Source organism: Neophocaena asiaeorientalis, unplaced genomic scaffold (genome assembly GCF_003031525.2).
Source record: "Neophocaena asiaeorientalis asiaeorientalis breed wild unplaced genomic scaffold, Neophocaena_asiaeorientalis_V1.1 scaffold79, whole genome shotgun sequence".
In the NCBI taxonomy this organism is placed as follows: domain Eukaryota; kingdom Metazoa; phylum Chordata; class Mammalia; order Artiodactyla; family Phocoenidae; genus Neophocaena; species Neophocaena asiaeorientalis.
This window is the reverse complement of record NW_020175402.1, coordinates 4171232-4198797: the sequence shown is the minus strand read 5'-3', so window position 1 is coordinate 4198797 and position 27566 is coordinate 4171232. Positions and strand designations below refer to the sequence as shown.

Sequence of the window (27566 nt, the reverse complement as noted above, 5' to 3'; positions counted from 1 at the left end):
CCACAGACCAAGGCAGAATTTGGGCTCCAGGAGAAGAAGGCAAAGAGGCTCCAGGCGGGTATTCTGTGACAAAGGCAAGACCCCAGATCTGCTTAGAGCGAGGCAGGTGAAGGAGACAGCCAGGTGGGTCCCCACGTCTCCTGACAGTATGGATTATAAGTCAAGCCTGATCCAGGATGGGAACCCCATGGAGAACCTGGAGAAGCAGCTGATCTGCCCCATCTGCCTGGAGATGTTTACCAAGCCAGTGGTCATCTTGCCATGTCAACACAACCTCTGCCGGAAGTGTGCCTGTGACATCTTCCAGGTCAGTGCTGGGCATGGCCTAGAACTGGGGCCTCAGGCAGCTACTCAGTTTTCCTGCAGTGAAAACTAAAAGAAAACTTCTCTCTTAGCCCAGGACCCTTCCAAACTGGGGCTGTTTTATCCCCCTCTGAAGTGAACCCCTGCAGAGGCCTCTGGAAGGGGTCGAGGCGGGTAGGGAAGCAGCTCTGGCTGCCCCAGTCCTTCTCCATGACGTACATTTCCCCTCCGCACCCTGCCTGTAGCTACTCCACCGCAGTTGACTCTCCAATCAGGATTCCAAAAGCCTCAAGTGATAAGTGGGAGAGACAGGCGGAGAGGGGAGAGAAACCAGACCCTGGGGGCTGGAGCCAGCTCCAAAGTGGCAGGGTGCCTAGAGTTTTAGGAGGAGGGTGGCCGAGAGGCACTGAGCCATAGAGGTATCTTCCCCTTTGAAGCTGTTCCCTATATAATATGGTGCAGGAGGGACTTCATCTCTCTAAGAAAAGAATGGGAGCGATGTGCATCCTGGTTGGGAGGCAGGCCTCAAAGTTCCCCAGAAGCACTTTACAGGATGATCTCTCACTATTTTTTCTTTAAAGTAGCAGCCCTAGGAGCTGGCTCTAATTATATGCCCATTTCATAAATGGGCAAACTGAGGCTTGGAGAGAAAAAGTTGCTCGCCTGAAGTCATTCAGAGAATTACTGTGACTTGAGCCTAGGTCTGCTGACCTCCAAACCTGTTGATCGCTTGGTTACTTCTCAGGTGCTCCCTGTGTAAGGAGGCTGATTCTCTCATTTCAGGATAGGGAGCTTTAAGTCATCTTGGGGTGAGCAGGGGGAAGGATAGTCGGAGGTCAGAAAGGGAAGGAGTTGAGGAGGGAGCCCAGGCCTCACCTCTGCCCTTGTCACCAGCAGGCTGCAAATCCCTACTGGGCCAACCGGGGTGGCTCAGTGTCCATGTCTGGAAGCCGTTTCCGATGCCCCTCCTGCCGCCATGAAGTGATCATGGACCGTCATGGAGTGTACGGCCTGCAGAGGAATCTGCTGGTGGAGAACATCATTGATATCTACAAGCAGGAGTGCTGCAGGTCAGTTCACCCTGCAGCTGGGAGGCCATCCCCTCTCCCCAGCTCATCCTCTGAGCCCAGCTCTCCAAGGCCCCATCCTCCTTCATCTGCTCAGGATCCAGTCCCCTAGCTGGAAGAGCTATGCTAGCCAATCCAGAGAGCCACCTGCCTCTTCCCCAGGCAGGAACGGAGGCTCACCTTATCCCACAGCCCTGGCTTTTGGTGTCACCCAGTGAATGGAAGGGGATCCAGACATTAGGCTGTCCTCCTGGAAGATACTGAGACAGAAACCAGGGGAAAGATGAGATGTAAGAGGGAGAGAGAGGCACTGGAGCCAGCTAAGTGGCCCTGATAAGCAGAGAATTCACCCAGTGAGAACATAGCCAGTTTCTCTATAGTGATAACACCAGCGCGAGACACTGGGAATGCTTCCTGCTGCTGCTTCGTGACAATCCTATGGATCAGCATGGCTTTCATCATCCCTGTTTCATGGATGAGGAAGCTGAGGCTCAAAGAGGTGAAGTCAATTAATTACCCAAGGTTTCCCAGCTGACAAGTAGAATTGCTGGGACTGGGCCCAGTCCATCTAGCTCCAAGTCTCCCTATTTGTGAAATAGCCACTCATTCTCAGGCAGAATTTGTGCATGGTCGAAGTTGTGCAGTGTTGGGCCTCAAACTGGGGAGAGAGACAGCTACCAGGGAGATCTCTACAAATCAGGACATCCTGACAAGACTTCCAGGCTGCTGACCTCATGGCCCTTGTGGTCCCAAACCTTCACCAAGTGCCTGCCTACAGGCAGTGTCTGGCCCCCCAAAAAGGTGACAGACCAACCCTCGCCTGAGAAAGCTCTGACCTGAGAACTGTGTTTGCTACTCTGACTCTGTTACTCACGCAGTGTAGAATACTGGGTAAGTCTTTGGGCCTCCTTTTCCCCTGTCTCCAGAAAGGGACAGTAAGATTTGTTATTGTGACTGTCATGTAGGATTTTGATGGGAAATGTTAAAGATATCAAATATTTATTGAGCAGCTACTGTGTGCAGGCACTGCACTAGGTATTTTCCGTGCGTTATCCCTGTTTAATTCTCACAGTAATCCTGTAAACCATTCTTACCCTCATTTTCTGATGAGGAAATGGAGGCTCTGAAAGGATCAGAGGTTTGTCCTAGGCCACTCAGCTAGCAAGTGGTGAAGGTGAGAGGGAGCCTGTCTGACTGACTGCCCAGTGAACATTCTTAACCGCTACCGCCTCTTATGTAGCTAGAGTTCAACACTACAAAAATGCAATGATATCGTTGATCATGATAATAATAATAATAAAATCAATATTGCACCAGAATAGTAGCCCACCCAGTGTCGACCTAGGCAGAGCATGTTGTCAAGGCCTTTCCACAGAGTTGAATGATGACGATAGTTATGGAGGGTCTGCTCTGTGCCAGGCACTGCACATTCAGTACAGACAATTCCTGCCATGATCCCAGTAGCTCTGGGATGAAACCAAGGCTCAGAGAGGTGAAATCATTTGTCCAAGGTCACAATGAGTGAGTGGCAGAACAATCTGGATTTGAACCCCGATGTTGGTGCCTGGGGCTGGGAGGATAGGCAACTGGGATGACAGAGGACACAGGTACCAGACCCTCAGGATCTTGCCTCACCTCTGCACCTACTGCCACCCCAGAGCTCCCTTCCCAGGGGATAGAGACAGGTGGCAAAGAGAGAGCCCTGCCAGCATGGGGGGACCCTGGGCTAAAAGATGCAAAAAGGTAAGTCTGGAAAGGGGCCTATTTAAGACCCTGAGGGGACAATAATGCCCAGGGTGTGATCGGCCATGCAAGGTTCTTTGGAGGGGAGGCACTGACATGATGGGGGACAGTCATTCTGAGCTGCCTACTGTGTTAGGGGCTGGGAAAGCAGAGGTGTGTAGATGTGCTCTTGGCTCTAAATGAGTGTATAGTTAGCTGGGGCAGTAAGACCTAGACCCAAAAAATGGAATCTCGGGGAGGAAGTGACCCTGAGAGAAACACAGAAAACATGCCAGAGGCCCTAAAAGGAGAGAGAGAGACAAAGGGAGAAAGTCATCCTAAGAGTGTGTGTTTGGGAGGAAACAGAAAGAAGCGATTCTGGACCCTGGAAAGAATCTCGGACTGGAAATCAAGGCTTGTGCTGGGCCATTGGATGGCCCTGTGTTGCCCATGTTCTAGTTGTGTGACTTGGGGCACACGTAATGCCTCTCTCTCAGAGCCTCGGGGCGCCTTCATGGCATGCTTACTGATTTTTTCTTTCTACCTGTATTTGATTACCACCTTCTCCATGCCAGGCACTGTACACTGTAGATTCAGGGGGTGAAGGGAATAGGCAAGCTTCCCGGCTTTGATGGAGATTACAGTCTGGTGGATTAAATATAGAATTCAATGAGGCCATGAATATAAATTGCTTTGCTCAGAGCCCAGCCTGCTGTACCCAAGAGCATGGGGACTATAATTAGAGCAAATGAACTCTAGCCTCCCATGCCCTGACTTGCTGGGTGACCTTGGGCAAGTCAATTCACCTTTCTGGGACCCAGTTTCCTCTTCTTGAAAATGTCTCAAAATGACTCTGGGATTCTGCAATCCTTCCCATGTCCTGTACTGGCAAGGCCTAGGGCCAACTCCATCACTTTGAATCCTAGTCTTGGTGTCATTGGCTTCCCTGGTCCTGGGTCCTCAGAAGATGGAAAGAAAAGGGTTTGGGACAGCCCACCACTGAGAGCTTGGGTCATGGATCTGGGGTGGCCTCCTGGGGCTGGGGGAGGAGACAGGGACTCGAGACTCCTACCTCGTGACTTATGACTCTTCTCCACTTCAGTCGGCCCCTGCAGAAAGGCAACCACCCCATGTGCAAGGAGCACGAAGATGAGAAAATCAACATCTACTGCCTCACATGTGAGGTGCCCACGTGCTCCATGTGCAAGGTGTTTGGGATCCACAAGGCCTGCGAGGTGGCCCCACTGCAGAGTGTCTTCCAGGGACAAAAGGTGCTGACCTGAGCTACTTCCACCCCCAGCCCGAGCCTGCTGGACATATGATTCAGGATGCGGATTTGATCCCTATAGATCTGCTGAGCCGGCCTTTCGGGAATAGTCACCCTGGAGGGACTTCCTGCCCGCAGGGCCAGCAGCCCTTGCCTTCCCTGGGGAGGTGGCTGAACTCATGAGTTATACTTAGAGCCACTTGAGAGCATCTGGGTGTGGCCCCAAGGGAGAGGGCAGGTCCCAGGGCCAGGCCACCAGGGCCCTCTCTGGCCACGACTTCTACCACCCAGTGTGGTTTGGGTCCCAGATACCCCTTCCTGTGCTGGTCACCTCTCCCTGGATCCCTCTGCAGCAGGAGGCAGCTGAGAGTCCTCTCCCCGGGCCTCTGGGCCTGTGGGAGCCCCGCCATGCTGTCCATGCAGTAAGGAGTGGCTCCCCTTTCTATACTCTTTCCTCCCCACCTCCTCCTCTTCTCTTGATCTCTCTCTTCGAGAATTCTCCAACCTCTTTCTTTTATGGATCCCTCCATCCCTAGAAACAAGCCCCTCCTCTGCCAGCACATTGCGGTGTATTTTGGGCAGCTCATTTCCCCTCTCTGGGCCTCATCTGTAAAATGAGGGATGCAGTATCTCTCTGATATTTTCTGCTCTGGAGCTGAGCTGTACCTCAGAAAGAGGCTCTTCCTAGCAGAGAGGGGAGTGAGGGTGCCGTTTTGCTGCCATGCCCCAGAGGGCAGGCCCTGAGACTATTTTTGTCTCTCTTCTCCCGATCCCCCACCCCTTCCTCCCGTCTAGACTGAGCTGAGTAACTGTATCTCCATGCTGGTAGCAGGGAACGACCGTGTTCAAACCATCATCACTCAGCTGGAGGACTCCTGTCGAGTGACCGAGGTGAGGGGAAGACTAGCTCTGCCTGGGGGTTCGAAGTCTCCCAGTGCAGCTCGGTCTCTGGGGTGTTCAAGCAGGGATGGTGGGGGAGGGACTGACTAATCAATTCATCCACCCGTTCAACAAACGCTTCCTGAGGACAGCTGTGTGTCAGGCTCAGCCAGAGGTGCTGAGGGTGTGGCGGTGAGCAAGACAGACCGGGTCCCTGACTTCAGGCAGTGTCCCACCAATAATTCCCAGCGTTTATTCAGCACGAGTAGCTTTTAGAACATTGTTCTCCAGTGTGCTGTAGACTAAAGCTTCTCAAACTTGAATGTGCGTGCAAACCACCCTGGGATCTTGTTAAAATTCAAGTTCTGATTCAGTAGGTCTAGAATGAGGCACGAGATTCTGCTTTTCTAACAAGCTCCCAGGATTTGCCCAAGTTGCTAGTCCATGGACTACACTTTGAGTAGCAAGGCTGTAGAGGCAGAAGGCAACTTTACTATCCCTGCGAAAGCACCCATGATTTTCCATCTCCCCTTGTGGGGACCTGGAAATGAGGTGGGGGAAAGGGATCATTACATTTCTGGTGGACAAAAGAGCTGTGTGAAGGATGGGTTTAAAGGAAGGAAGAGGGATGTTGTTATTACCCATAACAACATAATAACATAACAACATAATAACATAACAACATAATAACTGGGAGGGGCTCCCGGTCCGACAGAGGATACTAGAGCCCCCAGTCTGATGAGATGCTATTATTATACCTACTTTATAGGTAAGGAAACGAAGATTAGCATCAGTGTTGGACAGAAGGAAGCCTCAATGTGGAGGCCACTAGGGGAGGAGCAGCTTCTCCACCTCTCAGATGACCAAATGATGCAGAGCTTCCCAAATCTGGTCTTGGTCCTAAAATGGGAGGAAGACTGTGACTTGGGGAGGCCCACATACATCATCCCATCTGACCTTAGAGTCTCTACTTTTTTTTTTTTTTTTGCGGTACGCGGGCCTCTCACTGCTGTGGCCTCTCCCGTTGCGGAGCACAGGCTCCGGACGCGCAGGCTCAGCGGCCATGGCTCACGGGCCCAGCCGCTCCGCGGCACGTGGGATCCTCCCGGACCGGGGCATGGACTCGTGTCCCCTGCATCATAAGGCGGACTCTCAACCACTGCACCACCAGGGAAGCCCAGAGTCTCTACTTTTGACGAAAGGTGTAGCTTTCTCTATGACACCAGCCTCCAAATGTTACTGGTGTACTAAGTGGCTAGGAAACCTTAGCAAAAGCTTTCTTCTTGCTAAGACTTCATTTCGTGTTCTGTGAAATGGGGGTGCAGTCAATCTCCCCCAGCTTCAGACTTTTTATTCCTAGCACACCCATCCCAAGAAAGAAGCATTGGGGACAGGATGGAGGGCCTGCAGGATGTGACTCCAAGATTTCTGTCACCAGGAGAACAGTCACCAGGTGAAGGAAGAGCTGAGCCGGAAGTTCGACATGCTGTACGCCATCCTGGACGAAAAGAAGAGTGAGCTGCTGCAGCGGGTCACGCGAGAGCAGGAGGAGAAGCTCAGCTTCCACGAGGCCCTCATCCAGCAATACCGGCAGCAACTGGAGAAGTCCAGCAAGCTGGTGGAGACAGCCATCCAGTCCCTGGACGAGCCTGGCGGGGCCGTCTTCCTCTCGGTGAGCAGGACCGGGAGGGTGCGGGCACTTCAGCTCCACAGCTCTGTCTGAGGGTCAAGTCGTGCTTCATCCCTGATCACCAAAGAATGTGCGCTTGGGCAAGTCATTTAATGCTCTCCAAGCCTCAGTCTTCTCGTCTGTAAAGTGAGCATGTAACAGTTCCTACCTTCTTTCCTCTTAACTGATTTTATGAGGATCATATAAAAGGATGTTTGTGAAATGGCTTTGCAAGCGGCAAAATACAGTGTCCACGTAGAGACGATTAACTGAGCACTTGCCATAGGCCAGCCACTGAGGTGGAGACACAGATGAACGAGACACAGCCCTACCCTAGAAGAGCTTCTTGGGGGAGACATAAAAAGATCAGCTATAAGATTTTGTGAAGGAAGAGTAAAGTTCAATAAAAATTTCCTAAGCACGTACTGTGGGCCAGGCTTTGTGCTATACATTGGGTATAAAAAGGTGATTAGGTATCGTTCTCATCTTGAAGATTTCAGAGTTTAAGAGGGTTTAGACTGATACTCCTAGAATCTAAGCTTCCTGCCAGGACAATGGGAGGGTCCTAGGATGATGAGCAAGATGTGTGCGGACGATGGACAGAGGGAAAATCCAAGTTCTGTTCTGCTGAAACTCAGGAGCGGGTCACAGCTGGGCTAGGGAACAGCACCAAGTGCCCATCTGCAGAGCCCAGTCACTGGTTTTGCTGATTTCCTGGGGCTACCCTTTCTGCAGTCCTAACCCTTTGCTCTTTCTTTTCCCCCACAGGGTGCCAAGCAACTCATCAGAAGGTCAGTGTCTCTCCGGGGCTATGATCCAAGGCCCCAGCTCCCTTCAGGGCCTCTGACTTCTGTCCAGAGGGCCTCCTCCTTTGCATTAGGTCTGCTGGGAGGGTCTCACCCCAGGATAGCTTTCCTGGCCTTTGCACCCCCGCTTTCTTGGACCATCCGTTCTGCTTGTGACTGGAGAGGAAATACTCCATCCTCCAGGGGGAGTCACTGGGTGCAAGGCCTGGGTGTGGGCACAAGCACGCACCCTGGTATAAGTTAGGGCTAAAACAACTCCTTCCTTCTCTGAGGCCAGAGATCTCACTGTGTTCCCACCCCACCCCTTTTTCTCTCCCCCCTACAGCATTGTGGAAGCGTCCAAGGGTTGCCAGCTGGGGAAGATAGAGCAGGGCTTTGAAAACATGGACTACTTTACTTTGGACTTAGAGCACATAGCAGACACCCTGAGGGCCATCGACTTTGAGACAGGTAAGGGACTGTTTTCCCCCCAAATCAGCTTCCCTCCCACTGAGCCCCACACAGAGGCAGATACACTAGCAAAGACGCCCAGATATCAGTTAAATTCACACAGCCAACTTCTGGATGAGCCCAGAGCCCACCACAGTGCCTGGTACATAATTGTTGCTCAATTAATCATGTATGGATCTGCTATAGGGAGGAACCTGGGGGCCATAGAAAGAGCTTGGCAACTGGAGTCAGGCAGACCTAAGGTCAAATCCGATTCTACCACTTCTTATCTGTGTGGCCTTTTGGAGGCTCCCTCCACCTCTGAAGTTCGGAGCTTCACTTCCTAACTTTAAACTTAGGTAACAAATGGGCCTACGGACAATGACCACCGAGTGATGCTGTTGCAACAAATAAGATATTGCTCCAGAAGCCTCTGTAAGATGCTAGACATGTACTAGTTATTGCCTAAAGCTAGTCTAGGCTTCAGCTTCTTGCTGCTATAATCGCGGAGGCTCAGGCACCTTAAGTCATCTATATTCTGTCCTTGCTTCTGTGATTACTCTTCCATAACGTACATATAATAATTGTAACAATATCACCATAACAATAATAAAGGGAACATTATAAGAGAAAATGAGGCAACCAGATGGAGAACAAAGATTTTGATAGTTTGCTCAAGGTTACACAGTCGAAAGATAGCTAGTTAGCAATGAAGAAAGAGAGGGCGGATCCAATTCTGCTGAATGTTGCATTTGTCTGAGAGGTGGTGCTCCAATGATCTGCTGAGAGAAAGAAAGAGGGGTAGAGGTTGTTCAGGAACAGGGAAGAACTGTGAGTGCGCTGGCAAGAGAAAGAGAAGAGCTTCTTGGCACCTCCTGCATCTGCTCTCCTGCAAGCTTTCAGACTCTGATGTGTTAAATCTGTTCCCAGAAGCCCAGATATACTCTATTCTTGGGTAAGGACAAAATGCATCCCAAAGCTGAGATGTCAATGGACTCGGGTGTATCCACTGCTGTAGAGCATCTGCTCCACTGTCACCCTCCCTAAGCTAAGATATTCAAGAGTGGATCATACTATGTGAACAGTCCGACGTTGTGACTATCTGCACTGCCTTCGGTAATCTCCCTGAGCCTCCGTGCCCTCATGGATAAATGGGGAGAGTACCCACAGCTACCATTTATTGAGCACGTTCTATATCCAGGGCACTGAGCCCTGGACGTTAATTCTGCTGTTTAATACAACAACTTTAAGAGGTAGTTCTCTTGTCATCTCCATTTTGTAACTGAGGCAATAAAACCAAGGAAAGGTGAGAGACTTGCAGAGGCCACATACCAGTAAGTAACCCCAGCGCAGATTCCACCGAGGGCCTTCTGGGGATTTTATGAGGCAGTGCGTGTACAGTCCTTAGCACAAGGAAGCACTTGGCACATAGTAAGTTCTCAGCAAATGCTGCTGAGTAGTTAATTGTGATAATGGTTAAACCACCACAAAACCGTTCCCTGGGTTATGCACAGATCCCAATTGTCAGTTTGGAGGAATGAACTCTTTCAAGCCTCTCCCCAGATACTCTTGACAAATGCTCTGAGTCTGTAGTGACCCCTCAGGGCCCCCAAAGGCTTAAGGAAGTGGCTTGAGAGAGGGGGTGGGGAAGGGACACGTTCCCTGTGAGTAGAGCTTGAAGGCGATACCCCAGGACGCGAGAGTGAGCACAAAGGTTGCGTCACAGTCACTGTCTGAGGCTCAGTTTCAGACACCTAAGGAGCAGATGGCCCCAGAAGGGCTCCACGCCCCACTTCCACACCTCTGTAGGCTAAGGAATGCGGAAAACTGAAGAAGGAGCGCTAGGCAAGCAGATTTCAAAGGCTGAGCAGATTCCTTCAGAATAAGGGTTCCGATCCTTGAGAATCAAGGCGTCTTTGTCCGATTTTCCCCAGGTGAAGTTGATCTGTCTAAGACATGTGCAGCGGTACACAGTGTGCTTCCCCAAAGGTCCCTCCAGTCGCAGGCAGAGCAAGAGACATATGCTGCTGCTGCTGCGACTGGAAAAAGGAGGTCTTGAGCCTCCCTCGCTTGGAAGGGCGTGGGAAGAAAGGAGGAGGCTGGGGAAGGAGGACACAAGCCCATCACCTCCTCGGCCAGTGATGTCACCGCGTGGCCGCTTGACCCCGACTGGTTATGGAACGGGTGCTGTCTCCAGCCTGGATCTTCTTTGAGCCTCTCCTCTGAGACACCAGCCCCAACCTAATGCAATTGTTCTTTGTCACACACAGGTGAGGAAGAGGAGGAGTTTATTGAAGAAGAAAATCAGGAAGAGGAAGAGTCCACAGAGGGGAAGGAAGAAGGTGAGAAAGCCGTCTCCCTCCTTTCATTCGTTCATTCATTCAGTGACAACATGAGATCCCTACTGAGTGCAAAGTGCTGTGCTTGACGGTGGGGTGATGTTTCTTGTTCCCTGTAGGGGTTTTAAACCTGTTAAGGTAAAGTCGTGTTCCCTTTACTCTTAGAGAACTCCCCCAAACTATTCATCATAAAAAGCTCCCATTTTACATCTAAATGACCTTCCTGAACAGAAAGTGACACAGCGTAACAGAGGCAAAAGAGAGCACCCACAAGGCAGGCTTGGCCCAATGTTCAAAATTTTAAAAATTAGTTGTCAACATTTTTTAAATTAGTAGATTTTTTTAAAAGGATGTTTTGTTTTTGTTTTCTTGTAAAAGAAGAGTTCAACTAAGACTTTGGATTTTCACCCTGTCAGAATTTGGAAAGAGCTAACAACGCTGGGCTTGCCCTTCTCCCTAGTCTCAGAGAGCTGGCTCTGGGAAGCAGTTGCCTCCCTTGGATGGGACATCCATTTGCTAGTTGGCCCAGCCCCACCACTGTCAGCCGGCCTGCCTGGCCCATTCATGTCACCTGGCCGCATAGGTATCTGAGCTTCCCAACCTGGCAGAGTACAATTAAGGGCCTGGGTTCTGAATCACAGCTTTACCACGGACTAGCGGTGTGTTCTTGGGCAGTTCACGACTTTTCTGAATCTTGACGTACTCATCTATGCAAGGGGGCATACCAGTACTGACCTCAAAAGATTAGACTGTAATCAGGACTAAATTAGGTAATCATTTAACACAGTGTCTGGCACATAGAAACGTCATGTCTGCTAATGTTATTATTTTTCAGTTCAAGTTATTATTGGAACTAAATTCCAATCCAGCTAAAAAACACAAAGTAGCCTTCTAGAGTCTTTTGCATTGGATCATGAAATCCATAGCATTTAGGCAGCTAAATTCTATTGCAATTGTCAACGGAAGAGGCCAGGCAGGAATTGGAGTCTGATAATTTTGTCACTGCATCCGGGTAAGCCCTGGCTCCTCCTGAGGCCCTACCTCACCTTGTGTTTCTTCGTCTTTTTTTTCAGGACACCAGTAAGGAGATGGATGAGGGAGAGACCGTCTAGATGCAGAGAGACTGGGGAGGGTGGGGATGGGCCCAGCTACCTTGGTGACAGGCCCAGGGTGGGAGGGGTCAGGGCCCCCGGAGGGGCAATGGGGAGGTGTGTCTTCTCTCTGCTCAGAGAGCAGGAACCAGGAGCGGGACCTCACCGCCGTGTCCAGCATCATGAACCAGAGTTGGAGACGTGCTTGAAACAACCACACTGGATACTTTTCTACGTTGGTGCAAAACAGAATATTCTGTACATTTTTAAAATGTGATTTTTGTATATACTTGTATATGTATGCCAATTTGGTGCTTTTTGTAAAGGAACTTTTGTATGATAATGCCTGGTCATCGTGTGATGGACGATTGTTATAAAGAAGGGAAAGAAGCCAGGTTGGTACAGCCACCCACTTCCTCTCCTTGGTGGGAGGGGCTCCGTAGCACTCACAGACCTAGGAAAGGATAAGGTACTGTATTTCAGTGTCTATTCCTGACATAAGGGACAGCGACTGAGTTCGTGTTACATGTTGTTTTAATAAATGCACAGCGCTTTCTTCCATTTATTACCAAAAGAGCTGGGGTTTCATTCAGCCTTTTTTTTAGAGGACAGTTCAGGGTAGACGGACAGAAGGCCTGATAGGAAGAGTGCAGCAGGAAGTAGACAGTGATGGCAAGCCAAGGTTTCTATCCCACCAAAGAAGTTGTCCTTTAAACCCGCATTTCCCAATGACAACTATGTGGAAAACTGGCCCTGAGAGGACCCTCCAGAAAAGGTTCAATGCCTTATTTTCTGGCTCTCCAGAAAGCGGAGCCTGAGGCAAAGAGTAAACACTTTAGTTCAGCTACGTTCCTAGGGCAGCCGGAGTGAAGGGAAGTGGAAGCAAGTCAGGAAAGGAGGGAAGCAAATACAAAGTATCGCGTTACCCAGCTAGCCACAGCTCCACCAGGAGACCCCTGGCTGCTTGCTCAGCCAAGGGAGATGCTTCTAGCAGGTTACAAAGAACAACCTGCCTCAAACAGTTCATCAGAGGGAAGAAGGGAGAGACCTGTCTGCTGGCTTCTTTCACCTCCCATCTCCCAGGACTGGAGTTTGCCTCCCGGAGAGTTAATGCCCTTGCTCTTCCACTGCATCACTTGGCCCTTTGGGCAGCTGCAGGGGAAGCTAGAAGGCACCTGTCAGCTGACCCTGCAGGTGGTGGGTGGAGCAGAGCCTCGGGGGGCCAGTGGAGTTGGGTGTGTGTTTTGTGTCAGTCTTAGCCTATCAGCAACCAATGTTGTGGTTAGACTGGCCCTTGTAGTTCTCTTATTATGATTTCAAGATGTCCTTAAGTACTAACCATCAGGAAATTCTGAAAAAATAAAGGTTTATTACTTACAAGATCTGCAAATTACATAGCATCCCTGGGGCCATGCAGTGAGTTCACGGGTGGAGAGAGGGAGGGAGAAAGCAAGAGCCTGGGTTCCGCTTTTATTGGGGTCTAGGGTGGGGGCCTGGGGTTTCAAAAGCTCACTCTTTATTGGTGAATTTAGAACATAAGAGAGGGAATTTAAAGCGTGGGAAGTGGAAAAAAAGCGAATGGCTCAAATGGTCAGTTAGCAAAATCAACTAAGATCTCCAAAACAAAGGAGCCTCAGTGGGGAGATACGGCCTGGCTCTTTATCTAGTGCTGTGGCTGGCAAGGTGTTTATTAGAGATAGCCCTGAAGTGGTTGCCTCTTTTGAAATGGATGGCAGTCAAAGCTCAAGTCGGACACTCACATTACAAAAAAGAAAAAAAACCAAAACAAAAACCTGTCAGGGCTAACGGCAGGGGTGCTAGAGCTACTGCTGCCCCGCCGCAGTGGTCACCATGGAGGCTCTGCTGGAGCCCAGATTTACTCCAGGGAAGGCCAAGACAGCCACCCGTGCTAGCGGATGAGGTGATGACCGCGGCTGAAGTAGCATCCAGGCTCTCCATGAACAAGGGGCCAAAGGGGCTAGGAGAGAGGTGCAGCTGAGCGAATCTGAGGTGGTGCGTTAATTGGGTCTGAGACACCTCGGATTTAGAAATCTGAGGAACACTGCAGAGTCTGTCCCAACTTTTCGACATTCAGAACTCAGTAGCAACTTAAGGGCTCTGAGCAGTCCTGCCATAATGAAAGCTGTTTAACTTTAGCCAAATTACTGGTCCATCGAGTTCACGGTATTTGGAATACCACCTGATCTTTAAAGCTCTTAATATTTCTTGGTGGATTGACTATATAACCCAGCATTTCCCAACTTCTTCATTCACATGACATCCTCCAGAACTAGCATTCTATGGAATTCACTTTACAAAAATGTTTCAAACCCTCACACCTCTGTCCATTTTCACTTCTGGGAGTTTTTCCAAGGCTAACTCAGTCCTTCACTTTGAATTTCAGGTAATCAGATTTAGTTTTCATTTCTAGTCCTTAAATTCTGAAGCTTAAATTTTTTTAAAAAAATTGTGTAACATATTACATACACACAAGTGCACAGAACGAATTTTGGAGTTAAACTAGTGTATAGTGAAATCCTATGCTGTTACTTAGCAGGTCAAGAAAAGGAACATTATGTGTTTAACTGAATCACTTTGCTGTACATTCTAAACACTGTAAATCAATTATACGTCAACTAAAAAAAAAAATAATAATAATAGGGGCTTCCCTGGCGGTCCAGTGGTTAAGACTCCGCGCTTCCACGGCAGGGGACACGGGTTTGATCCCTGGTTGGGGAACTAATATCCCCCATGCCGCGCAGTGCAGCCAAAAAAGAAAAAGAAAAAGGAAAAGAACGTTATCAAACCCAAGAAACGCATCACGTGTCTCCCTCCTCCTGCTTGGAGGTAGCCACTATCCTTTTTTTTTGGTTTTTCCACTGGACCACCAGGGAAGTCCCACCACTATCCTTTTTTTTTTAACAATCACACACTTGCTTTTCTTCATAGTCCTAAATTATCCTCCTATAGAAGACTGAAGGAATTTGAGGCCGGAAAGTTAGAAGCTTTCATCACCTTGAAATCACAAGAATCAGGATTACAACCTGTCCACATTCTGGCTCCAGATTTCTTCTCCGGGTTACTGATCACATGTGAGATAGGCATGTCCATCCACTATCTTGTCACTTATCAGAGGGAGGAGGGAGGGCAGTCAAGGCTCTGTAGTCAGAAATTTGAATTCCAGGGAGATACCCGTACTTTGCAGATAAGAGAATCTCTACTTTGCCACACAAACCAGAACACTTAAGGGTGGTATGAAGGGTTCTTGATCAACAAGTTTCTTTTAAGATCATGCTGTAAGGAAACTGGTTGCAGAGGGTTATTCCATGAGTCTTGAATACGGTTCCATAGGTTACTGCATTAGAATCACCAGAGGTTTATTTTCCCCTAAACCTTTAATTCTGGGAAATTTCAAACTTATGGAAAAGTAGAGGGAATATTATAACATACCCTCCATACTCATCACTCAGTTTCAACAGTTACAGACACTTGTTTCTTCTCCATCATTACTCCCTCCCCACACTGGGATTATTTTAAGGCAAATCCCAGATATCATGCCCTTTTATCCTTCAATACTTTAGATAAAGGTTCTTTTCAAAATCATAACCATTTATACCATAAAAAATGAACAATAATTTCACAATAGCATTCAACTCAGAAGTTTAAACAATATAGGTTCCCAGACCCCCTCCCCAGACCTACAGAATCAGATTCATTGTGGAATGTAGGTGTTGACCAAGATGAAAATGCACAACACAAAAGTTGTGAGTTATGTTTTATTTGGGGTCCTTACTAAGCAGCTGCTCCGAAGAGGTAAGGGAGGAACCAGGATATATATGAATTTTTTTTTGCTGAGAAAAATATGTAGTCTGCTAATCACAAAAAACGGACATCTCAAGTTAATGATTTTAGTGCTTTCCTATGTAAGGGAAGATGCAAGAATCTGGCATCATTAAAAGTTTTCATTATATGTGCATCTTAACTGCCTAGGGGCCAGTACATCCAAAGCCCAGAATACTTCTTATTTTTTCTCCATCCTGAATTCTCCTCAGTGGCCGACTGTAGTAGCTAATGGCTTGATCCTTGTAGAACTGGAATGGCAGGAAACATTTTTTTTCTTTATAGGGGAATCTACATTTTTAGAATAAAATTGTTGAGGTCTGCAACTTGCTAGGTCATTAGCAGAGGACCTTCTGGGGATCTGTGAATAGAATACAAGTGGAGCAGTTTTTCAGTATATCAAAGTCTTAATTAATTAGTCAAACTCTTGCAAATCAATTAAAATGCATCCTAGAAAAGTATTAATTTAAGGGAAATTTGCCATAAGAGTTTTTATAAAATGAATATATGTGTCTGGATCCAATTTGTAAATCTCCACATATTGAGAATTTACAATGTGCTTTGCATTAAAGGGAACGAGAGGGACATAGATGACACACTTTTTAAAAGCATAAATGTTTTGCCCTCAAATAAATTATAAGATTAATCTGAGCACAGGGCAGCTTGAAACTACAACATGACTGAGATGGCCCAGCAAGAAACCCCTGTGAGCTGCACCTACCTCACTTACTCTCATCTAAGTGACCAGCCCTATATTTATATACTTCTTTATTTCAATCCAATTCACAGGCTTTTAACTAAGTGCTCAGTAGGTGCTCAGAGCTAAACTAAATTGTAATAGAAGTATAAAATACATCCCAGCTCTCAAAGAGCTTAAAATCTAGTGGGGAGATCAGGTGAATATATGTCTGAGATGATAAAAGCTTATGTAGAGGTCCTCAGACTTTACTGTGCAGAAAATCCCCTGAGAATTTGTAAATATGTCGATTCCTAGGGTCTACATCCAGAGATTCTGATTCAGTTGGTCTGATGCAGGGACCTGGAACCTGCATTCTAACACCTTCTCCAGGTAACGCTGAGCTTGCTGGTTCTAAGAGTATACAGGAAAACCAGGAAGCCTGCGGTAAAAGTTGTCCACACTCAGTCCAGAGCAGGTGGAATGGTACTCAGTGGGGACCCAATCTAGGCAGGCATGCCTCTGCCATCCTCGCTCCTTGCACTTAGTTTCCTGACAAGATGACTCCTGCCGGGGAGACACTGAAGGAGCCCCTCCTTGTCCCCAGTGGTGTAGGATACGGGCTCACACCCTAGTCTTTTGTCTCTGTGAAGGGCCATAGCCAAGCCAAGGTCCCCAGGGCCCTTGATGATGGGGTGACTGGCCAGGGAGGTCCCCAGCCCAAAGCTCTTTTTAGGTAGAGGGCCTATCAGAGGCCCCTGCCCCTCCTCCCACCCAACCGCCGGGGGAGGGCGAAGCTTCAACTGGATGGGGCATCAAGCCGGCAGGAAGGGCCGGCCGGCTTCTACCGGCGGAACACTACGCATGGCACCGTCCTGGGGCTCCTGGGAACTGCTGCGGGGCAGTGGAGAAAGGATGGTGTGGTGGTAGTGGTGTCAGCTCTGTCTAGATGGCGACTGCTGCTGAAGCGCGACCCTGCTCTGTGTAGCGGTGGAGATAAAGACGGCCACCCCAGATCTAATCCGAGCGCGCAAGACGGGAGGAACCGGCGCTGCTTCAGTGGCGAGGATGGATTAGTCAGTGCTAACCAGTCCTAAGGAGGGCTACTGCCCCAGCCTGAGGGCAGGCATACCCCACCCGCAGGAGCCCCCTGGCCTGAGCGGAAGAACATGGGGGGCTCGGGCGTCTGCAGCCTGAGAGTGGAAACCGATCAGTGGTTTCCTGAGGGCAAGACACAACCTCAGCCTCAGGAGCCCTAATTCTGAGTTTAGGAGCCTCATTCTTGCTCTCAGGGGACCCACAACGGATTTCTACAAGGCGGGGCCCGAGAACTTCTCGGTGGGACACACCCCGCGCCGAGCCGGGGAAGGCGGCGCAGACTAGTCCCAACTCGGAAACACCAAGCAGCAGAGCGGGGGCGGAGGGGAGCGGCTAGGCTTTGTGTCGCAGGCCAGGTGGGCTCCTTGGGCCCCGGGGGCGCGGGGGACGGGGTGCTAGGGGTCAATGCCGGGGCCCTTTGCCGCCAGGTGCCCCATCCCCCTTCCCTGCGGGCTTTTGCACACGACGCGCCGCTTCACACGGGGTAGCGGGGACCGGGTAAAGCCAGCGGGAGCGGGGCGCCACGGCTGACGTAGTGGGGGCAGCAGCGGTAGCAACAGCGGGACGACCCCTCGGCAGCCTCGGCACGGCCAGGCGGGAGCGAACTCGCGGCAGAGCGGTTAGGCGAGGGGCTCCCGCGCCGGGGCGGCGGGAAAGGCGCGCAGTGCCCTCCCGGCAGGTGAGTGCGCGCCGCGGAGCGTCCCGCGCGCAACTTCCAGGGAGTACACGGCAGGGAGCGCGAGACCGCATGGAGGCCACCGAGAGGAAGCATCTGTTAGACGCCAGGCTTGGAGCCGGGTAAGGCGAGAGCCTGGGGAGGGGCGGGAATCTGAGTGGCATCAGACCCACCTCCTCATTTGCTATCCTGCCAGTGGTTGGTTTGGACGGCGGCTTGAACTGGGACCACACGGGAGGGGTGGGATGAGGTGAAGGAAGGAAAGGGGAAATGGAGCCTGGGCACGGGGATCATCCCTCCCCTCTTGTGGCTGAGCATAGATCCTGACCCCTGCGGTTTAGTGGGGAGTGCGTGCCTGGAGCCTTGCCCCGGGGCCAGCACTTTGCCCGGGGCCAGCCCCGCCCTGGGAGGCCCGGTGTCCCCAGACCGTGAGAAGGGGAGACTGCTCTTCTCCCTGAGTGTAAACTCTCCTCCTTCTCCGCGCTCGGCTGGACCGGCCCAGCCCTTTGGCCAGTTCCCAAGGTCTTTGTCTCCTCCAGGCCCTGGGAGGGATGGGGGAGGAGGGAACACGCCGAGCCAAGACTCCTGAACTGGTTGTTTCCCAGCACCCCCTGCAAAGAGGGGCTTCTGGTCACTCCGCAGAGTCTGTCGAGCTTGGAGTATCCTTAAGCTCTTCTTCCAAATGGGCACATGGGAACAACCAGGCCCCGCAGAGAGGTAAGACTGGAGTCAGCCTTCTTTGCTCCCATCTCAGAGCTGAGCCTCCCCTCACCCTTCCTCCTTGGACAGGTCTTACAGATCTCTGTGGCAGGATGGGGCTGGCAGGATCCCTCTGTCTTCACCTGGCCTGGACTTGCAGCCCGTTGAGCTGGCTACCAAGAGCAACCATTACTGTCATGCCCAGACGGGTCCTAGCAGTGACTGCAACCTCAAGAAGAAGAGGGCATGGCGCCAGCTCTGGGTGGCCTGTGCCTTCTGCCTGTTGTTCATGATTGGGGAAGTCACTGGTAAGGACTTTTTTGCTAATTAAATGAAATTGGCACATGGGTAGTTTGGATGATCCAGGCTTTTTTTCCTGGATGTTCCTGTAGTATTAATACTAAGAGCTCCATATTTTATACGCACACTGTCTCATGTAATCCTCACAACAGCCTGGCACTGGCATATGGGTGCTGTTAGTCTCCTTATTTTACAGATGATGAAACTGAGGCACCATAAGGTTTAGGAACTTGCCCAAGATCACACACAACTAGTAGGTCAGGGAAGACCTGAGTGCCTAGAAGGAAGGAGCATTTACCGAGTGCCCGCTATGCTTTCCAGGCCCACTTTGGTTTTTTGTTTTTGTTTTTTGTTTTTGGCCATGCCATGCGGCTTGTGGGATCTTAGTTCCCCGACCAGGGATTGAATCCATTCCGAGGACGCAGTGAAAGCGGGGTGTCCTAACTACTGCACCGCCAGGGAATTCCCCTACAGGCCCAATTTGAACTCAATTTTCACGTTCACCCTCTAAGTAGATTTTGCGAATCCCATTTCACAGATGGTAGAAGTTGAGGCTCAGAGAAAGTAAGTCACTTGCCCGTGGTTACACAGCTAATGGTGCAGAGGTCTGGAATCCATTGTCTTTCTCCAGAGCTCATGGTTCTCCTGCTGCACACACACTCTGGGAAGTTGGCTCCTTGGGGAACTGATAAGGACCCTCCACCCTCTTGGCCCTGCCCCTGCAGGTGGGTACCTGGCACATAGTTTGGCGATCATGACAGACGCAGCCCACCTGCTCACTGACTTCGCCAGCATGCTCATCAGCCTCTTCTCCCTGTGGATGTCTTCCCGGCCAGCCACCAAGACCATGAACTTCGGCTGGCATCGAGCTGGTAAGGGCCCTGGTTGGGATGGGGATGGAGTTGGGAGAGGGGGTAGGTCAAGATCAGGTTCTTAGGTGGGTGTACTGGGTCCCTGAGTAAGGCCAGGAGGGTGATTGGGGTGGGGGAAGAGGATGTCAACCTTGGCTTCTGTCCTTTGGGAGCTCCCAGTCTGATGGGGGAGCCCTGGTTCCCTGTTCCTCTGGGAATTCCCACCCTGCAGGGGAGGAGAGTCTACCTTCCTAAGAAATGAAGTGGCCAGACTTCAAGAATAAATGACTGTGCATTAACTCTGCACATAACTCCATGGATCAGCTCTAGGGGGAGGGAAAGTTCAGCAAAGCCTTTTGAAGTTCATCTCTGCGCTGCATTGTCATTTTCCTCTTGGTGGCAGATGGCCCAGCCTCTGTTCCTCAGAAGCCTTAGTTTGCCAGCTGAGCAATGGGTATATATTTTAATGAGTCAGCTTCAACAGAAAGGGTTGACCCAGATGATTTCTTGAGTTTCTTCTAGCTCAGATGTTCCCAGATGTATGAGTGGTGGGGTAAGGTGCAACCACACCAGCCATAGCTCCAGCAGAGCCCAGTCGGACCCAGGCCCAGACTTTGTGGGGACGAGGAGGGGGCTCCTTAGCCTTAGGGCCCCATGCTAAGATTGGTATTGGGAGCCGGGTTCTTCCTCAGAGATCCTGGGCGCCCTGATCTCTGTGCTGTCCATCTGGGTCGTGACTGGGGTACTGGTGTACCTGGCGGTGGAACGGCTGATCTCTGGGGACTATGAGATCGAGAAGGGGACCATGCTGATCACGTCGGGCTGTGCTGTGGTCGTGAACATCATGTGAGTGTGGCCTGGGTTCCCTGTGAGTCTTGCCCCCTCCCGCTTCTCACATGCATACCTACACGCCTGCTCTCCTTAGAAGGAGGAGGTGCTGCACTCCAGGATAGGTCACAGGATCAGAATTTCCCTAGTGGTCTGAGTTCTGGCACCTGGAACACCTGGGTCCTGCCTGAGGCCTCGGGCAAGGCCATCAGGAGCTGTAAACCTGGGGCAGCACCAAGTTCCCACCCCATACAAGTCAGTGAATAACCAGAGAGGCTTCTTACCTGTCATGGGGAGGGGTGAGTTTAGTTCTTGCAGGAGCAGGTGTCCCTAGGGGCAGAATCCAAGCCCTTTTTCAAGGTGATGTGCCTGAAATTGGTCTCAGTGAGAGGCAGGGTGTGTAGAACACCGAGGTCTCTTTTGGGTTATCTCACCTTTGCTCAGTGGCCTTGGGCAAGCCACTTCCTTCTCTGGGCCTCAGCTTCACCATCTGTGACATGGTGAAGGCCCCGCTATGGGGCTTTCCTGCTCTGAGACTTGGCACTGGGGCATCTTTGTGCCCAGATTCAGCCTGGCATTGGATGGAGCTGAGCCCCTTCTCCTGTTGGTACTCTGAACCAAGGCCACGTGAGTTGGGCTCCTCACGTGGCCAAAGGGATCGTGCAGTCTGGGGAGGCCAGTCCTGATGGGGGCCTCTACCTGGCTGATTTGAAGCCTCTATCTGCTACCTCAATGAGCCCCCTGGCCTTGTCTCCACTTCTGTAGAATGGGATTGATTCTTCACCAGTCTGGCCACGGACACAGCCATGGCCATGAGCACAGCCACGACACCAGCCAGCAGCAGGAGAACCCCAGTGTCCGAGCTGCCTTTATCCATGTGGTTGGAGACTTTCTGCAGAGCTTGGGTGTTTTAGTGGCAGCCTTTATTTTATACTTCAAGGTTAGAGCTGGGGACACAGGGAAGTGGGCCGGGTGGGGAAGGGAGGGTAGATCATCTGGAGACTTCTCTCTGCACAGGACCCTTTCCAGATTCTAGCTCCCTCCCAGCTCTGGGCAAAAGGGTAGGAGAGGGAGGGAACATTTACCCAACGCCCAGTAAGTGTTAGCACTTCTGATCTTGATAACAACCCTGAAGGGGAGGTGGTGGTGTTTTCTGCAGCTCCGGAAGGCTCAGGGACTTGCACAGCGTCACCCAGCTGGAAAGTTGTGAAGCCAGATTGAAACCCAGGACTGTGTGCTGCCTAGGCATTGGCCCTCACACAGGCAGTGTGGTGTAGTGGAAAGAGCCAAGGGTTGGGTTTGAAGCCTGGTTCACCCCTTGCCAGCCGCATGATGTGGAGTGAGTCCCTTGCTCTAATTGAGCCTCTGTTTCCCCATCTATAAAATGGGGATGTCGGACCAGATGGTGCCTAAGATTCCATTTAGCTCCGTCCGTGTCTCAGCCCCTCGGGCAAGGAGGGGTGGGAAGGTGCAGTGCCTTATCCTAAACTGTGGTCTGTCCTGCCTGTCCTTTTGGACACAGAATAAAAGGTAGAGAACTGGGAGGCAGGGTCAGGGTGAGGTTCATGCCCACCCTGCCGAGAGAGCCCCTCTCCCTGACTTAATGCTGGGTGGGAGCGGAGAAGGGAGGCTAAGGTGTTGGGTGGTGAGCCCCAGCTCTGCCTTGCCCTTTTCCTGTAGCCAGAGTACAAGTTTATAGACCCCATCTGCACCTTCCTCTTCTCCATCCTCGTCCTGGGGACAACCTTGACCATCCTGAGAGATGTGATCCTGGTGCTGATGGAAGGTAACCTGGGCTTGGGGCTCCCTTTTTGCTCTTGGCTCTCCAGCTCTAATGTAAGTTCAGGGGTGTGTGTGTGTGTGTGTGTGTGTGTGTGTGTGTGTGTGTGTGTATGTATGTGTGTGTGTGTGTGTTGGGTGTAGGGTGCATCCCAGCACATTGGCGGGGGGCCATGGTCTGGAGCCTGGCATAGGTTGGAGAACCTCCTGGGGCCCCGGGCTGATCTTGGCATTGAGCAGGGCCCTCAGGTGTGGTTGTTTCTGGAAATGTCCTCTGGATCGTCCTTTCCTTCCTCTTACCCCCAAGGGTGCCTCCTCCCTGCTGGGATGTGTCCTCCCTGCCTAGGCAGGGGGCTTCCGGCTGGTGTCTGTAGCACCTGGCCCTCCAGTCCTTCCTCATGTTTCCTGAGTCTCCACTTGCCTTCCCTTGGGGGGTGAGGTTTATGTTTCTCATTGCACAGTGGGGTCAGGGCGGGGCAGACTGAGGATCAGAAAAAGACAGTTGGTGTTGGACAAGACTGCGGAATCCACTGCGGCTCAGGCCTTCCTTTCTGAGGACCCCACCTCCAGAGGACGTGGCAGGGCTTTGAGGGGTGCTCATGGGTGGCAGATGGTCTGCCCTGAGTTACCACACGTATTCACCCGGCTTGCTTGTGCTCAGGATCTTGGGTCATAGGTCTCTGTGTGGTCAGGGTTGGTCTAGATCCTGATTTGGGGTCAACAGGAGTGCTTGGCTGCAGGTCAGAGCTTTTTCTCCAAGAATGTGACTGACCCAGATAAAAGTGATGATAAGGATTCCCTATGCGGGTGCAGGGATCCCCAGGTTCCCTTCTTTAAAAAAAAAAGTTTTTTATTTGAAGTAGAGTTGATTTACAGTGTTGTGCCAATCTCTGCTGTACAGCAAAGTGACTCAGTTATATACATGTAGACATTCTTTTTTAATATTCTTTTCCATTATGGTTTATCCCAGGAGATTAGATGTAGTTCCCCGTGCTATACAGTAGGACCTTGTTTATCCATTCTACATGTGATAGTTTGCACCTACCAACCCCAAACTCCCAGTCCATCCCTCTCCCTCCCCGCCACCTTGGCAACCACAAGTCTGATCTCTATGTCTGTGAGTCTGTTTCTGTTTTGTAGATAGGCTCATTTGTGCCATATTTTATTTATTTATTTATTTTAAAGTAGGTTTTTTTTTTGTTTTGTTCTGTGTTTTAATTAATTTTTGGCTGCGCTGGGTCTTTGTTGCTGCACGCGGGCTTTCTCTAGTTGCGGCGAGCGGGGGCTACTCTTCCTTGCGGTGTGTGAGCGTCTCATTGCGGTGGCTTCTCTTGTTCTGGAGCACGGGCTCTAGGCGCGCGGGCTTCAGTAGTTGTGGCACGTGGGCTCAGTAGTTGTGGCTCGTGGGCTCTAGAGTGCAGGCTCAGTAGTTGTGGCGCACGGGCTTAGTTGCTCCGTGGCATGTGGGATCTTCCCAGACCAGGGCTCGAACCCATGTCCTCTGCACTGGCAGGCGGATTCTCAACCACTGTGCCACCAGGGAAGCCCTCATTTGTTTATTTTTGTTTTTATTTCTGTTGCCTTGGGAGACTGACCTGAGAAAACATTGGTACGATTTATGTCAGAATATGTCTTGCCTATGCTGTCTTCTATTAGTTTTATGGTGTCAATGTCTTATGTTTAAGTCTTTAAGCCATTTTGAGTTTATTTTTGTGCATGGTGTAAGGGTGTGTTCTAACTTCATTGACTTACATGCAGCTGTCCAACTTTCCCAGCACCACTTGCTGAAGATAAAAAAAAATTTTTTTAATGGAGCATATACTGTGGGACTAGGCACTGTTCTAGGCACTGAGGATAGGGTGGTAAACCGAACAATTGTCCTGCTCGCATAGTTTCCACTTCAGAGGGAGAGACAGCAAGGAACTAACAAGATAATTTCTGACGGTGTTAAGTGTGAAGAGGAAAATACAACAGGGTGAGATGATGGGGGTCATTTGGGAGGTGGGGGCAACGTCAGGCCAAGGAGGTCTGAGTGAGGGGGCATTTGAGGAGCAGGAACAAGCGTGGGTGGGAGGGCGCCCTTTCCTTCAGCCCCTGTCCCTGCCATCCTCAGGGACCCCCAGGGGCATGGACTTCATGGCTGTGCGGGATCTGCTGCTGTCGGTGGAGGGGGTGGAAGCCCTGCACAGCCTGCATATCTGGGCGCTGACTGTGGCCCAGCCTATCCTGTCTGTCCACGTCGCCATCGGTGAGTAGTGGGAACACTTGGGGTGGGTGAGAGAGAGGCAGCGGGAGGCCCGGGGCCACCCTGATGGTCCAGATGACCCCGGATGCTTGCAGTGCCCATGCATTGGACCTGACCCCATGCTGAGTACTTGACATACATTATTTCATTTGGTCATCACAGTCCCATTTATAGATGAAGAAACTGAGGTTGGGGGGTGGGGGGTGGTAAGGTCACTCGCCCAGGCTCTTACAGCTAATCAGTGGCAGAGGAAAGATTCCTAGCCTTAAAGCCAGTGCTTTTCCTGCTCTTTCAGGGTTGTGCCAGGTACGGGAACCAGAGGGTTGCCTGGTACAGGAGTGAGTCTGGGGGTTTCTTGATGTCCATCGTCCCCTATCTTGTTCTGCTGGGGGTAGGATATGAGACTGAGGCTCCTAATCATTCCTAAGGGCCCAAGAGTGAGTAATCGGTTCTCTGGTGCCTCCCCTCATGTGTCCTCTCTGCCCCCAGCTGGGAATGCAGACGCCCAGGCTGTGCTGAAGGCAGCCAGGACCTGCCTGCAGGGGAAGTTCCACTTCCACACCGTGACCATCCAGATAGAGGACTACTCTGAGGACATGAAGGACTGTCAGTCATGCCAGGGTCCCTCGGACTGACTGCCTGGCCAGGCACCAACTGGGTCATGGACAGGCCTGCCGACGGCTGGACTGAGTGTCCCCCAGGCCCAGCCAGGACTCTGCCTACCCCAGGTGCGTTATGAACCAGGTCCCTCTCCTGACTGCTGCTCCACGTTCAGTGTGGAGGGGGCTCGTCCCACTCCAGGAACGGGCTCTTCCCCGTCTCCCCCATCTGACTCCCGCCAGCCCCAGGATGGGAACTCCGCAGGTGTAAAGCTGGTGTGACCCCACTCTTCCAGCTCCCGGTGGGGCAGGGTTTGGGCCTCATCCTCAGCTAATGCCGCCCTACCACTAGCCTCTGGAAAGGCAGTGGGGCATAGTGAGGGGTGACAGAGGGGAGACTCATTGTCCCCTCACCTGCCTGCCTCGTTTCCCATTTTCAGTCTGTCTGGCCTTTGCCTTATGAATCCATAAGGAAGCCCTGGGACAGAGCCCCCTTCCTCTGCCTCTAACACTGCGCTACAAGGGGGCACGGGGAGTTGGGGAGTTGTGACGACTCTGCACACTCATACGGGTCCCCCCTGAGATGGGGAGCCAGGGGGCACCTGAGGCTGATCTGTGCCTGAGTCATTTCACTGAGAGCCAAATGTTTCCTTTTCCTGGACGTAGGGGGCTTCTGACTAGGTAAGGACCTGCTGGTTTCCTCTTTCTTTATTCCCCCCACCTCGTCAACTGTGCCAACACAAAGGTGTCCTGGCGGGAGGGGTGGAGGTGGGCACAGATTTCAGCTTGGGTCCCCCGCAAACAGCCCCACAGGCCCCGGGCCACTCCTCTTGCCCTGATTGTGTCCCGGGGTCGGGGAGCCTGACACTGGGTATGGTTGGGCCAGCTCTGTTGCCAGTATGGCCTGGCCTGCTCAGAACTTGGGGATGGAGGACACAGGGTACAACCTGAACAGGAACCCCTGGCTTCCTGAGGTGTGTGTGAAGATTCCTGAATTAGGAGGTGGCTTGTATTTCCAAGATGAAGCCGGGGGACCTGTCCCCAGTCTCACAGAGGAGGCAGCATGCCCAGTCATCAGGTGGCTCTGATCTAGTGGTCTGTCTCTGCCCTTAGGCAGGTCAGCGCCCCTCTCGTCTGCGGACAAAGAATGTTGACACCTACCTCACAGGGTTGTTGTGAGGACTGGAACTAAAGTCAGCTGAGCATATGGTGGTTGTGGGAGAGTGGGTGCTTTTATCATCATTCTGGAAGGATGATGAGGGGCCAGGTGGGCTTCCCAGCCTCGGGGGCAGCACTGGGTTTGTCTTGACTCTGTCCTGACCCACAGCAGGAGGAGGAGGGGTTGGTCACTCGCCTTCCCCTCTGAGCCTCTCTCTTCTCATCTGTGAAACGACCTGTTTGTGCCTCTCCAGCACTGTCATCCAGGGTTGGCTGTGATCTAGGTTTGAGGGTTCTTTGGCCCCTTCAAGTCTGTGGGAAGTTGTGCTGGCTTGGAAGTGTGTGTGTGTGTGTGTGTGTGTGTGTGTGTGTGTGATGTGACCGTGACCGCTGGTGGAGCTCCACTCCACCCCAATCTTAGGAATCAAATTCCTCCCTCCCCCTAGCCATGGCAGGCCGCAGGAACCTGGATCCTGGGCTTTGCTATATTCCAAGTCCTTACACACCTCTCAAGAGACAGTCATTGCTGTCCTCCATTTTTACAGATGAGAAAACTGAGGCTCAGAGAGGTTGAGTCACTTGCCCAAAGTTCCACAGCCCTAGGCCTCCCCCTACAGCAGGGGCTGGGGACCTGCTCTGGATTGCATATTGGTACAGTATGAGACCTTGGGCCTGGCAGCCCACAGGCAAGGCCATGCCAAGGTAGTTCAGTATTCTGGGTGCTGCAGCTGTGAGTGGGGAGGGAAAAGGTGTCTCCCTCAGCTGGGCCTGGCACTTGGAGTCCTCCCCACCCTGGGAAGGCTGCCTGGGTTGCAGCTGTGTGCTTCCTCAACAACTGTCCTTGACTCAGGGCCAGACTGTCTTCCCTCTCCTTAAACTCCCAGTCCCCCCTCCATCTCAAGAATATAGCAGCCCCACGCCTCCCCGAAGAGCCTTCTCTGCATCCCACGCTGTGACTGGCTCTGGGGATGACCTGAGTCATCCAGGGGCCAGAGGTCAAACAGGAGGATGGACGTGGGAGGCCTTGGGGACACCATGTTCTGGCCAGAGCGCTAGTCACTAGTCACGGGAGTTTCCAAAGCTGCGAGGCCATCAAAGCAGAAAAACACCGGATACCCTGGACCTGGTTTGGACCCACATCCCCATTCCTCTAGAGTGGCCCCAGCTCCCAGGCAAGACCTGAGTCCCCTCCCCCCGCGCAGCTGCTGTAGAGGTATTTATAGCCTGAGCAAAGGGGCAAAGACA

General features: G+C 51.5%; 2 protein-coding genes across 4 annotated transcripts; both read left to right on the top strand.

Moving 5' to 3' along the window:
* Positions 1-20: 20 nt before the first annotated feature.
* TRIM63 (tripartite motif containing 63) lies at positions 21-12133 on the top strand. Of its 2 annotated transcripts, none has more exons than XM_024766841.1 (9): positions 21-307; positions 1198-1373; positions 4195-4363; positions 5155-5250; positions 6677-6910; positions 7676-7698; positions 8039-8163; positions 10413-10484; positions 11555-12133. In XM_024766841.1, exons 1-9 carry the CDS (start codon positions 149-151, stop codon positions 11563-11565), a joined length of 1065 nt encoding a protein of 354 aa, XP_024622609.1. In that variant the 5' UTR covers positions 21-148; the 3' UTR covers positions 11566-12133. The 2 variants fall into 2 exon arrangements, with proteins under 2 accessions (XP_024622609.1, XP_024622610.1); XM_024766842.1 differs by having other exon boundaries at positions 52-307; positions 1201-1373; positions 11555-11565.
* Positions 12134-17625: 5492 nt separating this feature from the next.
* SLC30A2 (solute carrier family 30 member 2) lies at positions 17626-26370 on the top strand. Of its 2 annotated transcripts, none has more exons than XM_024766775.1 (8): positions 17626-17984; positions 18652-18869; positions 19587-19733; positions 20405-20558; positions 21306-21480; positions 22221-22326; positions 24433-24567; positions 25054-26370. In XM_024766775.1, the coding sequence occupies exons 1-8, from the start codon at positions 17935-17937 to the stop codon at positions 25197-25199; spliced, it is 1131 nt and encodes a 376-aa protein (XP_024622543.1). In that variant the 5' UTR covers positions 17626-17934; the 3' UTR covers positions 25200-26370. The 2 variants fall into 2 exon arrangements, with proteins under 2 accessions (XP_024622543.1, XP_024622544.1); XM_024766776.1 differs by lacking the exon at positions 17626-17984 and adding an exon at positions 18457-18579.
* Positions 26371-27566: the final 1196 nt, after the last annotated feature.

What these genes read in the sequence shown, in the direction of transcription:
- TRIM63 (XM_024766841.1), top strand. Translation starts at nt 149, where the DNA reads ATGGATTATAAGTCAAGCCTGATCCAGGATGGGAACCCCATGGAGAAC. An exon ending in GTGCCTGTGACATCTTCCAG is followed by an intron (nt 308 to 1,197) that starts GTCAGTGCTGGG and finishes CCTTGTCACCAG; the next exon opens with CAGGCTGCAAATCCCTACTG. An exon ending in GTGTCTTCCAGGGACAAAAG is followed by an intron (nt 4,364 to 5,154) that starts GTGCTGACCTGA and finishes CCTCCCGTCTAG; the next exon opens with ACTGAGCTGAGTAACTGTAT.
- SLC30A2 (XM_024766775.1), top strand. Translation starts at nt 17,935, where the DNA reads ATGGAGGCCACCGAGAGGAAGCATCTGTTAGACGCCAGGCTTGGAGCC. An exon ending in GCTGTGGTCGTGAACATCAT is followed by an intron (nt 20,559 to 21,305) that starts GTGAGTGTGGCC and finishes CCACTTCTGTAG; the next exon opens with AATGGGATTGATTCTTCACC. An exon ending in GTCTGTCCACGTCGCCATCG is followed by an intron (nt 24,568 to 25,053) that starts GTGAGTAGTGGG and finishes CTCTGCCCCCAG; the next exon opens with CTGGGAATGCAGACGCCCAG.